Here is a 14,349-nt window from a genome sequence, read left to right as displayed (position 1 = left end):
CCAAGCAAATAGTACAAATCTAAACCTGGTGCAAATATCACGCTTAGGATTGGTGGGAAAAGATTTTTAATTGCAGTTATGTAGCCATTAGATTCTTTTAATCTTGTACCACGCGGTTTTTAATATCTAATCACATGAAATGCCGAAGCAACTTTTCCATAACATGACATTGGAACTTTCTGGCTCCCACATAACCATACTAGACTATTTCCGGAAAGATTCGATGGGGTGCAACTAATGGGCACCATTCATTTATACTTTTAGCCCGTGTCATTGCCGCTACCTACATGTGAGCAAAAGGACAAGGACAATTACATGAGAAATTGACAGGTGAGGAGCCATACTTATCCACACGTGGCAATGTTGGTGAGACAACTAGAAAAACGCTAAAGCTTATCTCGATCCAACTCATTCGTAACATAATATAAATCAAATATCTCTCAACACTTTAAGCATGCACGCATCATGCCTGTCATATCCAATGGACGAAAGAGGCCCCTTGAAAACTATAATAATTCATCTCATTCATGGGCCCATCTTGGTGGGAGATGATAATTGGAATCCTCTCCATTGATAGTTGAATTTGGAGAGGGCTCGTTAATTTACCACACGAGAAATTATTTCTACACTGCATGCACCATATGACTACACATGCGATCAAACACAACCATTCATTTTGTAAACTTCATCAAGTGCACGTCTTGGTACATTATTATAGGAATCGACAATTTTAATTGATGGCATGTATGATCACATGGTATATGTAGTTTAGAAAATAATTTCTTCTATCATAATTATCTATGTATCATACAATAGTAATGAATTTAGGACTGAAATCAGATCAGACACAGATCGGATACCAGCATATCCATATTCATATTTATTTTATTTAACGAATACGAATATGGATATAGATATTATTCGGATACAAAAATTTATTTTTATATTTATTTTAAACAGATACGGATATAATTTGGATATTGAAAATATGGATATAATTATAGATATAAGTTGGATAGTTAAATTTTATAATCACAAAATCAAAGATATTACTAAATAGATGATAAATCGAGTTAGTAGCATATTTATATGATAATTTTTTTTAAAAAATTGATAAATATTATATAAAATAATATAGTATTACAGGTAGATTTGGATATTTAGATATGGATCGGATAGTTGTCTATCTATATTCATATCCATTTTCTTTTGACAGATACAAATACTTAATCAGATTTTCTAATTTTTGTTCATATTCGTATAGATCCGGATATGAAAATAGATCTGAACGGATATTATCCATACTACTTTCACCTCTAGCAATGGTTATATATACACACACATACAACATGTGACGACTCAAGTATTATATTGATTGCATGCAATCACAATTATTACACCATACACGGGCAATCATCATTTATGAATAAGTTTTTTTTTTCCGCTGTAATCCAAAATTGGGAGATGAACCAATATCCAGATTTCTCAATTCATCTAATATTGTATCCTCTTATCACTAGTCATAGCAAGATTCGCACAATATAATGCAAATAGCAAACCAATATTCGATTGGGACCACTGGAAATAAAGAATCGATCATGACCTATCTTACCGTTCTGGCAATTAACCAGTCTAGCGGCCAAACATGTAGGCTCAAAAGCAAATGACTACAACCACAACCCATCCCTTCCCATATTTTGGGTGCTGCTTCATGGTATCGGTTATTTTCAAACTTACGGGATGAGTCCTCCAAGGCAGTCGCAGAGTGGTGTGATATACGGGGATAACATGGATGATATATGCACGAGCCCACCACTTCTTGATCTAGGATCGTTGGCCGTACATCTTTTGCACCCTGTGAGTGCTGCATCGTTCTGAATAGCTGCCACATCTTCATCTCAGAGATGGAAGGCTATTATTTATTGGGCGCATGATCGTTCGGATTTTTGTAATGAATAGTAACCGTTCATTTATGAGATGTCAATATGACGGCGATCTGCAGTGCGGAATGTGCACTGAAACTCAAACTCACCACCCATTAGGTGTTGGTGCTGCAAGCGGGCAGTGGAGTGGCGCGGTGAAATATATTTTTCTATTTTCCCTTTGGTCCGCCATCACTTTTGGTCTTGGGCCCCACTGCTGTAACAAGTGGACAATGCCCTTGGCATCTCGCTTCCCCAGTAAGCCCCGGAGAGCGATAGCTGGGTGCCTCCTTCTCTCTCTACCCTCCCCTCCAAATAAATATAATTAAAAGGGGACGATAGACTCTACTACTTCCCCCCGATTTTTATATTTCTCCCGGCTTTCCTTTGGTGGCCAAGAACAAGAACCGCTGCTCCGACCCCGTTTCTCTGTTTATTATATAATAAGATAAGATCGGAGATTTTTATTTTTCCCTTTTAATAATGTTGGTGGCGACGATTTTTGGTTATTTTTAATTACTGTATATGGTATTCCGGGATGCCGACGCCGGTTAGCAGCGCGCGGCAGTGCCTGGCGGCCGAGGCCGCCGCCACCCTAGATGACGCCGTTGCCGTCGCGCGACGACGCGCCCATGCCCAGACCACATCCCTCCACGTCGTGTATGCCCTCCTCTCCTCCTCTTCTTCCTCCTCCTCCGCCTCCCCCCCCGGCGCCGCTGCTTCGCCCTCTATCCTCCGAGACGCACTGTCCCGTGCCCGGAGCTCCGCGTACTCCCCTCGCTTGCAGTTCAAAGCGCTGGAGCTCTGTTTCGGGGTCGCTCTGGATAGGCAGCCGTCGTCGTCGTCGCACCACCACCAGCAGCAGCAGCAGACGGGGGCGGCGGAGGATCCGCCCGTGTCCAACTCGCTGATGGCGGCCATCAAGCGGTCGCAGGCCAACCAGAGAAGGAATCCGGACACGTTCCACCTCTACCAGCAGCAGCAGCAGCAGCAGCAGGGGTCGTCGTCGTTTTCCGGCGTCAAAGTGGAGCTCCAGCAGCTGGTGGTCGCCATCCTCGACGACCCAGTCGTCAGCCGGGTCTTCGGCGAGGCTGGATTCCGGAGCAGCGACATCAAGCTCGCCGTCCTCCGTCCCCCGCCGCCCGTCCTCCGCTTTCCACGCGCCGCCCGCTGCCCGCCGCTCTTCCTCTGCAACTTCTCGGCTGCGGACGACGTGGATGCGCTCATGCCACGGGGTTTCACTTTCCCCTTCTCCGCCCAGTTCTGCTCCGATGACACCGACGGCAATTGCCGGAGGATTGGAGAGGTCCTCTCCCGGAGGAGCAGCCGGAATCCGATGCTGGTCGGCATCACCGCCGGCGACGCCGCCCGGGACTTCGCCCGAACTGTGGAGCGGAAGAACTGGTCCGTTCTACCTCCGGAGCTGCGTGGCTTGAGGCTCGTTAGCATCGAGAGGGAGGTGTCGGATCTCGGGAAGAGCGGTGACGATCGGTCGTGGATCGGCGCCTGGTTGGAGGAGCTGGGTCGGCAGGCGGAGGAGCCGGGGGTGGTTTTGAGCATCGGGGATTTGAAGGGGATGGTCGAAGGGGGTGACGATGCGGGAAAACAAAGCTCTGTGGTTTTGGAGCTGACCAGGGTGCTCGAGCTTCTCCGGGGGAGGCTGTGGGTGATGGGGTGGTCGGCCACATACGAGACTTACATGAAGTTCTTGTCCCGGTATCCTCTGTTGGACAAAGACTGGGATTTGCAGCTGCTGCCGATCACCGCAGAACGGCCGGGGATTGGTGGATCGCTTCCCAGGCCTCCCAGGTGGGTAGATCAGTGCCTTGGGCCCTTACACTTTGATCTCTACTTTAAATCATCAATATGACTGGCTATTTGATTTAATTTAGGATTTTTAATTGTTTCCTCAGAAGATTTTTCTTAGAAATCAAAGCTATGCTCGTCATCCTTGAATTTCCTGAATATATTGATGACTTTAAGGTCTTGTTTTACTTGTAGAAAGGTTTGTTTTTAGTTAGAGAGTTGGAATCCTATTTTGAGGCAGGCCTCGTGATATTGTGCTGCTTCATTTGGATTACTTGCGCAAAATAATGACTTACTTGCATGCTAACTGTTTATGCCCAAATTTTGTGAGCTCAAGGCCAGTTAACAACAAAGACACAGTTCTTGGAATCTGCTTGTTTTTGTAGCATGAGAAGCAATGAGATTGAAAGGTGTGGAAAATGCATACCCGTACTTATAGTTTTTAACCAGCTTGACAATCGTCACACACTAGCTAATAATGGTTGGATAAAGTGGTGACCTAGATTTGTAGAGAATCCACCTTGAACCATTAAATTCGTTGGCTCAACTACTCTAACCATGTGATCGTTCCAATTCAACAAATCTTTGTGTCAGTTATTAATGTAATTATATGTTGGAGGGAAAAAAAAGAGACCCCAATCCCAGCCTTGGATGCCAAATCTTCCATGCTCAAGAGCCCTTCTTGTTGAACCCCATAGCTTTCTTGCTCTTGAGACATCTGTGTTGATTGTGCCTGGCTCAGTTTCCTCCCTTCCCCTTTGCAAGGATGTTGGTCTCCACTGGACTAGAGTTATGCCAGCCCTTAAATGTGGAATATGGTATGGTATTTGGACATTTTACCAGTCCACAATTGCCAGTAGCAGGTAGGTGACATCAATCATTGTTCATCTCTAGTCGTTGTTCATCTCTGCAGTCCTTTTGTTACCCTTTCTCACCTCTTTTGATTTACGATAATCAGAGGAGACCTCAAAAGGTCCAAGGAAGTATGTGGACTTGCAATCAAAATAGCAGACAGTGATCTAGTGTCCAAAGTGGCTTGAGCTAAGCCAATGTTTTTGAAACATCTCTTATGATTAGGTTTGGGCATAAATTTTAACCAAAAAGAGCACAAAAAATCATTATCAAGGTAAAGAGAGCCTAAAACTGCATTCTAGGCTTCTGGCATTGTTCAAATTTAACCATTTGGCATAATTGATTTCTCAAATGAATCACACTTATATCAAGGCATGATAGAGAACTGAACAAAGGAGAAGAATGCCAAGAGGACTTGCTAACATTGGACTATCTTCGAATGACATCTCCACATCAATTATGATCTTCATCCCATAAAAGGTAAAATTTCTGTTGGGAAATGAAGAAATGCAACCCATGGTGCATGAGGCACACTTTAATGATCCTACCTGAGGGAGGGGGATAGTGATGGAAAGCATTACTATGGAATATTTATTGAATGCTTTGCATCTTATCTCCATTACATACTTTGGTTTTGTATGGTATAAGTTTGTGAAAGGAGAACCATGCCAAAGGTGCATGATAATAAAGAAAAGATATCACCGACCAAATTTAATGAAAAAAAATCAAATGAATGCCTTAAAATTGCTGCTAGAGAATCTTTTCTTGTTCACATGGGGAATAATTTACACCAACTTTCCATCTTGGGTTGGCATTAAGGAGAATAGCATAGTAATAAGATTTGCCAAATTTTTAAAGAATCTGTGATTATATGCAGTTGATAGCCTCATGGAATTACTTTGCGAGTAATAAGTTCATTTGCAAGCTACTGGCAAACAGAATACGTGAAGTATATGGATAAATCACAAAATAGAGAACTGTTTGCTACTAGTTTCCACGTAGAAGTTGTATTTCATGCTCATGGCTGAAGGCACTGAGGTAGCCAGTGGGTGTAGAGGTCTTGAAAATTTATTTATGTTAAAAAAAGCTACCATTCATTTTGTAAGAGCAAGCCACATCTCCTGTTCTTCCACCCTCCAACGTTTCCCTCTCACCCACCGACATCCTACAAGTTCCTCCTCTTCTCTTCTTCTAGATTCTGTCTCAACTTAGATCCAGGTCAGCTTCCCTTACATGCATTATTCTCTCAGCCCATCTTCCCACCCCCTCAACTAAGCCCACATCCACTCCCTCGGCCATGGTGGCTATCTCGATCTTATTCCTTGTGACTTCCACATTTAGGAATAGTTATTTTGTTTTTTTTTTAAGATGTTCCAACTTTCTTCTAAATTTTCTTTGAATATGGCCCAATTTTTCCAAACTCTGAATTTCTCAACCTTGTTGAATTACTCTTGAATCCCATTTCTGACTATGGAGAATAATTGAGAAAAATGAGAATGGTGAAAAAAATTCTCATTTTCACTTCTTGTAGTGAAAAGAGGGTGAAAAGAGAATGATGAAAAAGTAGTGTCAAATAGTCATTGGAAGCCATAGGGTGGTGAGATGTAGGATGAATGATTGGGGTTCAAATAGTGATAATGGGATATGAGGTTTTGGATGAGAGGTTATAAAATATTATTATGCATTTAATCATGAGTTGTTTCTCCTATTGAAGAAAATGTTTCTATTTCAACAATAATATGTGATAAGATATAAAAATTGTATAATACAAGATTAATGAGTCTAGAAACTAAGCGACCAAATCTAGTTTGTTGATCAATCATGAATCTAGTTATATAACACTCAAACTACATGACCTATGGTCTCACCATCTACTCCAAGCTCTCACCTCACATCCTGCTACCTTGAGGCTTTCGATGGCTTTCTGTTGCCTCCACCATTTTCGTGACTTCTATTCACCCTTTTCCATACATTATGAAGGGATCTACTATTGTTGTCAGTTGTGAACTAGGATGAACCTCGATTAAAGTTATGCTCTTTAGTGGCTAGGAAGATGTTCTTCAAGGGTGATATTCTAAGATTAATGAACTTGACTGTGTTATATTTGAACAGAAATAATTGTGGTGCTTAATTAATTCTCTTACTTTGAAACTCAAATTTCATGTCTTCTTGTAACTTTTCTAGGATACTTTGGAGTGTAGCCAGAAAATTCCTCCTCACTAGCAATATTTCTCTGATACATACCATGGTTGATGGAAAAGAGAGATTTCTTCCATTAGAATTTCTGTGGCGTTTTGCAAGCAATTGCATAAATTATGTCAAACTCTGTTTCACTATGCTAAATCCAGTTTCTTCTATCCTGTGCCTTTCTTATGTTTCTAAATTGTAGTCAGAGACACATTGTGTTGTTTTGAATCATTAACTGAAAATACTCTGGTGGACTTTGGTTGGCCAAGTTGTCAACTCACTTCATGGAGCTTGAGATTATATCCCATGCTTGAACCTGTTGGTTTATTAGTCAAACAACTTACAATCATCCATCACCAGAGATGAGCAAGTTCATTATCTCTCATCTTTGTTTGCTACATGCAAGATTCAAATCATTTAGTTTTGCTTGTCTTTCTAAGTTGGTTACAGTCTCACCTTCTTGCCACTCCTTCATACCTTATCTCCATTCTATTTCTAATTTTCTAACCAGGCATATTTTATGTCTGTCAAGTACTATTTCTGTGAGACAGGTCATCTTTTAAAGCTTTCCTGTGAGTCTCATTGTATTAATATGTTTATGTTGTCTATTGGATCCTTTGTGGAAAAAGTTGCATTACTTATTAATGGTTTTTAATAAATTGATAATATGTTTCAATTATTTTATGAAGCTAAGCCCTTTTATGTGTTTCTTGATAAAGCTAGGCAATTTGTGCATCAGATGCTTGCCTTCTTCAGTTACCAACATTATGACATTGAAAAGGTTGAGACAGATGATTAATACTTCTATTTGTTCGTTGTTGGCAATTAGCTCCCCATGATATGGCCTCTATTTATCATATTCATCTCAATTATTCATCTTTAAGTGTTTTGTAGCTTGATATGTACTGTATTTCTTTAAATATTCAATCAATTCCTGTCCTTTTGGGGTCCTTTATTCGACTAGCAATTTAGAGAATACTTGTCCAGATTAACTGTGGCCCTTAAGTTTACATCAGCCAATGCATCAGGCAATCTTGGCATTTGAAATCAGAGTAAGGTTTTAGCATAGCTTATGTGAGTTAGCATATAAATAAAAGAACAGGAAAAAGGCCAATAACAACGTGTGATTTAAGTTCAATCTCGACAATTGTTAATTCGAAGAAGCTAAATAATTAATACTTCCTTTCAGGTTTCTTCATCTAAGCCACATGTAAGTCCTCATCTTGTTGTTATTGCTACATAATTGCCTTCTCATATTCTGTACCGAGATATTCCTTCATTCGCACAAATGCTGTTTTTGGCAAGCTTATTCCTTCATTGTTTCTGTATCTTGTTTCTCTAGAAGTTGGAACTGCAGTTGGTTAGTTCAAGTTAGCAGAGGAGCCACAGTTACTAGAAAGGCTGTCTGGAAAATTTCATCATGTATAATTTCCATTTCATTCAACCATTTTCCATTTTCTGCAATACACAATATTGAACCCTGTCAGAGTGTTTCTCTAGCTTCTTACATCATAACTTTTTCTGATATTAATCTTCTTTCATAAAAGAAACATTATGCAAGATTCCAGTTCAATAACATTTTGCGAAAGATGCAGACATTAGCTCTCTAATTGAGAGTGGCCATCATCTAACGCAAGAACTCCTGATTTGAGCAAGACGGCTTGGGCTCACATTGTTCAATGAAACTATCAGAAGTGATAGCAGGTTGGCTTTGTCTGCAGCACTGAAACAGCAGACTGTAATGTTGTGGTATAACAGGAACAAAGGAGATGGAGATATCAAGTCGTACTTTGCAGATCATTTGGACTCTACTCTTGCATGGTTGGATACATTTTTTTTTTTAAGCAATTCATGGATGGATGCATGAAGCTAGAAATATTTGATTGTTGCTATTTCTTGATCCAAGCTTATTCCTTTTACTTAGAGGTGGGTCCTCACGAAATTTGATCATCATACAGTGTGTGGAAGCCTAATGAATTTTAAGAAAAACTGGTTGTGAATTATGATATGGATATCTCTGCATATCCTTCTGAGTTGTGAGTTTCTGTGGCACCTATGGACTTACCAAATGAATTTTACTAGACCATGTTTCATTTCATTCGGAGGGGTGGTGGTGGTATGGCAAAAGTCAAACAAGTTATACCAATTAAGAAGGAAAAATTATAGCTGGGACTTTAATTACTAACACTATTCTGTGACCTTTCTTTAACAAGATGGATATAGGAAACTTTTAATTGAAGTGGCATCATTAAGCCAATCTACTCTGGGAACAGCCAATATCAATTTTTTTTTGGGCTAAACATATCATATGTTGTTGATGGCAAATCTTTTTTGTGCTTCAAAATTATGTAGATCATAGTCTGACCACTATAAGAGGGGCACATCTGACAAATGAATTGATTTTCTTGCTTGTGATTCTACCATTTCTTAATCTCCTCTCTTCTACTTTCTGGATTTTGTTGCCTCCACTCCTTTTCCCCTCTCCCTTAAATCTGTTTTTACCCTGCCTTATGATTTGCAGTACTGGTATCGGTACCTGTATGGATACCATGCTAATATGGTATTGGCATGAGTCTGTTTGTCGTGCAGACACTTGGTATGTTCCCATACTAAATATCATTTTACTATGGGTATGGTATGGGTTGCTCAGTGTCGTGCAGTAAAGTCTGGTACAGTAAACCATGCATTACATTTAGGCTACCAATCACACAAGTAAACATGGTCGTTTTATGTGCGAAGCCATGGGCTTTTCTTTGCATTGATAAGTGTACAAAGAAATAATAATGATGCAGAAGTATTCTTAAAGGAGAATCTGTGTGGACAATATATTACTTCAAATGGATCAGAGTAAATACTTTCTTTTGATGTCAACATATGAGGGGGTTTATTTCTTTTCATTGGCTTGACTTATTAAACAGTGCTCTTGATTTTTTTTTAAAAAAATGATCTACTCTTTTGATTGGATCAATCGTCGAACCCCATTTCCCTTTTCATTTTTGTATTTTATGTCTTCCTGTATAAAGACTTTTTGCATGTAATTCAGCGAACAAAAATGTCCGCTAGCTTTTCTGACAAGTTTCAACTTTTATAACCATTTGAGATGGAATTTGCACAGCATATAGAAAATAAGTTGCTATTGTTGATAAGCAGACTATCTAGTAGGCTGCAACTTGCAGGTTATTGGATGACGTAAAAAATGACATAAGAGTTGGTTTGTAAAGCACTAAACGTGCTTATTGATTATTTAGTTGATAAATTTGCTTTTTCTTTCTGCTATCTTGGTATGTACAATTTTTGTTGCATTGTTTTGCACGTGGAGTTAATTCTCACCATTTGCTGCTTGTGAAATGTTCCCAGCTTAATGGATTCATTTGTTCCATTTGGAGGCCTTTTCCCTACAATATATGAGTCAAAGGGTCTGCCAAGCTGCCGTTACCCATCAGTACTCCGCTGCCAGCATTGTAATGACAAATGCGAACAAGAAGTTGCTGCTATTCTGAAGGGACATTCAACTTCAGCTGAAGATCAGCACCCAATGGATGTGCCTTCTTGGATGCAGAGAGCTAATGTTTTTAGTATGAATGATGGATTAGATGCATCAAAGGTGTGTTTACTGTTGAAATTTTTCATGTCTTTACCTTTATTTTGGAGTCTCAAAGACATTATATATTTATAATACTCATAAAATCTGGCCTTGGAAACTTCTGTTTGTTGAATCATGAGGCATATTGTGGTTTCATTTTTCTTCCAATGAATGACCTATCAGATGAGTTTCTTCAGCTTCTTTGCTTCTTTTTTCTTGTGTAAAAATCTTTCATTTTTCTTCAGTGCAGGCTAAAGATGATAAAACATTGTTGAATGTAAAAATAATGGATTTGCAAAAGAAGTGGAATGATTATTGTCAGCGCCTTCATCAGGGATGCCAGAGGTTTGAGACTGACAGTTTCCAGATGCGTCCAAACATTGTTGGTCTTCCATGCATTTCTGATAAGGAGAGAGCCAGTAACCAGAACAGCAAGAATCTTGATTCAACTGGAAGCCAGAAAGGGTATGAAAATTCATTTCCTGTGGTAGTGGATTTACAGAAGATCGCCATGGCTAGCCAGAGTTTATCACTTCCTGTTATTCCTGAATCCAGAAACAGGGACTTAATATCAAAACTTCAGGTCAGGCTATCAAAAAGTGAACAGCTTCAGAGGGAGGGCTTCCAGTCTGACCAAGGTGCACAATCAGATTCAGGCGATCATGATGTTCATGCTTCACCTTCCTCTGTAACATCTGTTAGGACAGATTTGGTTTTAGGAACCCTTCATGAGCCAGCTTGCAAGGATGAACACTCTGCTACTCAAAAACACACAAATCATTTGGAAGATTGCTCTGGGCGTTTGCCATCCAAGAAGGTTGATGATTTCAGCCAAAATATTCCGGAGGTTCTCATTCAATCTCATTCTTACTCTGCTTGTCCTGATCTGCTGGCAAACAGTACATATCCACTCATGCGCATTCCCTCAGTTTCAAAGACTGGTGGTGTGCCTGCCTTTGACCAACAATGTCTGAGTTCATCCAATTTGTGTCAAAGTTTTGTTCAAAGTAATTACAAATCATTCTGTACTAGTCTCATCAATAAAGTTGGTCGACAGGAAGAAGCCTTGAGTGCTATCAGTCAAACTATAGTACGTTGCAGAACAGGTGATCAAAGGCGGCGTGGTGCAAGCCTAAAACGAGATATCTGGCTCACTTTTCTGGGTCCTGATGAGGTTGGAAAGAAGAAAGTAGCAGTAGCTCTTGCAGAATTGCTATATGGCAGCAAGGAAAACTTGATCTGCATTGATCTAAGCCAAGTTGGTATTAATTGTCCAACTACTATCTGCAGCCAGCAAGAGGTCAATGGGTATGATGAGATGTTCAGAGGCAAGACAATCGTGGATCATATTGCTGGGGAGTTAAGCAAGAAGCCATGGTCCATTGTTTTCCTAGAAAATGTGGATAAGGCTGATTTGCTAGTTCAGAGGAGCTTATCACAGGCTATTCTAACCGGCAAATTTCCTGATTCTCATGGAAGGGAATTTGGCATCAGCAACACCATTTTTGTGATAACTGCAACAAAAGCTCGAGGTAAGGCCTTTTCCTCAAGGACAGATTCAATTAAATTCTCAGAGGAAAGGATTCTTGCAGCTCAGGGATGGCGGATGAAGATTTTGATGCAGCCTGTTTCGGAGGCCGCCAGCAGCAATCCAAATGTTAACGTGCTGATTGCTTCAAGGCAAAAGTCTATGAATAAGCAAGCATCTTTCTCCTCAGTTTTTGTTAGTAAACGCAAGTTGGATGTTTCTGATGACTTCAAAGGGCACCACGAATCATTGGGGACTGCAAAACGGGCACATACGATGCCAAACACATTCCTAGACTTGAATCTGCCTGTAGAAGAGGTTGAGGTAAATGACATGGATAATAGCAGCAGCAATGAGAATAGCTCTACATCGGATATTACAGAGGCATGGGCAGAAGATTTCTTCAACTCAGTGGATGCCACTGTGAACTTTAAGCCTTATGATTTTGATGCCCTTGCTGATAACATATTAAGGGAAATCAGTAAGAGCTTCCACGCCAAAATTGGCTCTGAATGTATTCTGGAGATTGATGTGAAGGTAATGGAGCAGATACTTGCAGCTGCATGGCTATTGGAAGATCGAGGAGCTCTAGATGTTTGGTTTGAACAAGTACTTGGCAGGAGCTTCATTGAGTTGAGGGAAAGGTACAACAAGCTCTCGACTCGAACTGTTCTTAGACTTGTTGCTTGTGAGGATGTGTTTGTTGAGGAGCATGCACCTGGAGTCCTCCTTCCCTCAAGGATATGTCTAAATTGACAATTTAAAGATTGCTGTAATTATATGCATAATGTAGTATCTAGCATTCCTCTGTGAAATAATTGTCGTCCTATTAATCTCCTCATTTTTCTCTGGGTTTTTTTAGTCTAGTGTTTGTAAGTGGTATCTTTTCCAGTTTGCGAATCTGGTGGTTCCATTTGATGTCTCAAGTCAGCAGGACCTCGTCTTTTATTTTCTTTTGCTCTGAAATTATTACAATAGTGGCAATCCAATTATATTTTTCCTAAATTTTATAATCAGGTCAGAGTTTGTACATTGGAATTCTCTTGCTTGGCAAATTTGGTGGTTCTTTTTTTCCTTGTCTTAACCCAGCAGTACTTCTTTGCTTTCCTATTGCAAGTTCAAGGGGAAAAAGAGTAGCAGCATTTTTAGCTGAAATTTCAGTCAAGGTTTGGAAAGGAATGAAACTTTCTGATGTACCATTCTAATGGTTGTGTTTCCAGAAATGTGACTTGACGATTATTTTGTAGAGATGAGCATGGTATAACAAATTGCCTCTGGTTGGCTCCCAACAGTATTTTCTACAAGTGAGCCTTTTTTTTTTTAATGATCTGGGTGTCAGTGAAACAAAGCATTTGGAGTATTAATATGTTATATACCAATTATTTTTCCCCTGAGGATGTCGATGGAAATGGTGGTTAAAGATACCAACCATAGACACAGTCAATCACCTCCTAGATTTCTTTAGTAATATGTCAATATATTGATCTTTTTATAAATACAAAATTCAAAAATGAACAACCCATATAATTGTGTAAGTATCAAGTTTTCCTTACCATCCTTCACTATTACATAATTTTGACTAGTTCAAATACATTTGAAGTTTTACTTACAATACTACTTCAGCATTTCACTAATTCAAATCATCAAATTTTTATTTGCCAGTGCAAGTTTGTATTTGTAAGTCCTATGAAAACAAGAATATCCTTGCATTCAATGAAGGGTCCAAAAGTCTGTGCCGTGCTTGTGAAAATATGGCCCTATTAAACAGGTAAACTAGTCCCACATGAGACCTATTTATTCACACTATTTCATGTCTTGAAATCTCGGTTTCATTTAATTTTGAGTTACTAATAACTCTAAGAATCCAACCCATGGTTCAGTACGAGTTTCTACATGTCGCAATATCATATAATACATAATTGAGAAGAAACAAATGAAAAAAAATGTCGTCTCAAATTTCTTTTTTCATACCTTAATCTAAACTATTCCCTTATGCGAAAATTCTATCATCTCATGCATCTAAATTAGACTAGATGGTGATGATATTTCTAACAGTCCATCATTAGAAGCATTTATAAATATATAGAATTCTTCATTTTGCAAAAAACAAAATATCTAAGAATTAAAAATATTTGTCAGGTAAAATTTCTACAATTGCGTTTGTCAATAGGAAATAGCTCTTGACCAACTAGGATCAACAGACTAGTAGTGAAATAAACATATAATCACGACACTCATGCAACCATTATATTTAACATAATAATGCAACATCATTGCTTGGCATTTAACGTCGTTTACAAATAAAATTCAAACACCAGAGGGGCAAAATAGCTACCCATTAAGTCCAAACCAAATTAGCCAGTCTCCAACACAATACTTAATTATAATGTATGCTCTTGATTTGAAGGATATCAAAAATCAGGAGCAAGGTAAAAGGCAAGTAATAAAAATCCAGAAAAGGAAAGAAATAA

The 14,349-nt window shown here is 39.3% G+C and overlaps 1 protein-coding gene across 1 annotated transcript; it reads left to right on the top strand.

Annotated features, from left to right (window-relative positions):
* The first annotated feature begins 2,275 nt into the window (after positions 1-2,275).
* Positions 2,276-12,894, top strand: LOC105045832 (protein DWARF 53-LIKE). The gene is made up of 3 exons (XM_010924254.4): positions 2,276-3,731; positions 10,125-10,371; positions 10,601-12,894. The coding sequence occupies exons 1-3, from the start codon at positions 2,461-2,463 to the stop codon at positions 12,632-12,634; spliced, it is 3,552 nt and encodes a 1,183-aa protein (XP_010922556.1). The 5' UTR covers positions 2,276-2,460; the 3' UTR covers positions 12,635-12,894.
* Positions 12,895-14,349: the final 1,455 nt, after the last annotated feature.

The sequence above is a fragment of the Elaeis guineensis genome, chromosome 5 (genome assembly GCF_000442705.2).
Source record: "Elaeis guineensis isolate ETL-2024a chromosome 5, EG11, whole genome shotgun sequence".
Lineage (NCBI taxonomy): Eukaryota > Viridiplantae > Streptophyta > Magnoliopsida > Arecales > Arecaceae > Elaeis > Elaeis guineensis.
Note: the sequence above shows the minus strand (reverse complement) of the source record. Positions and strands in the feature narration are given on the sequence as shown.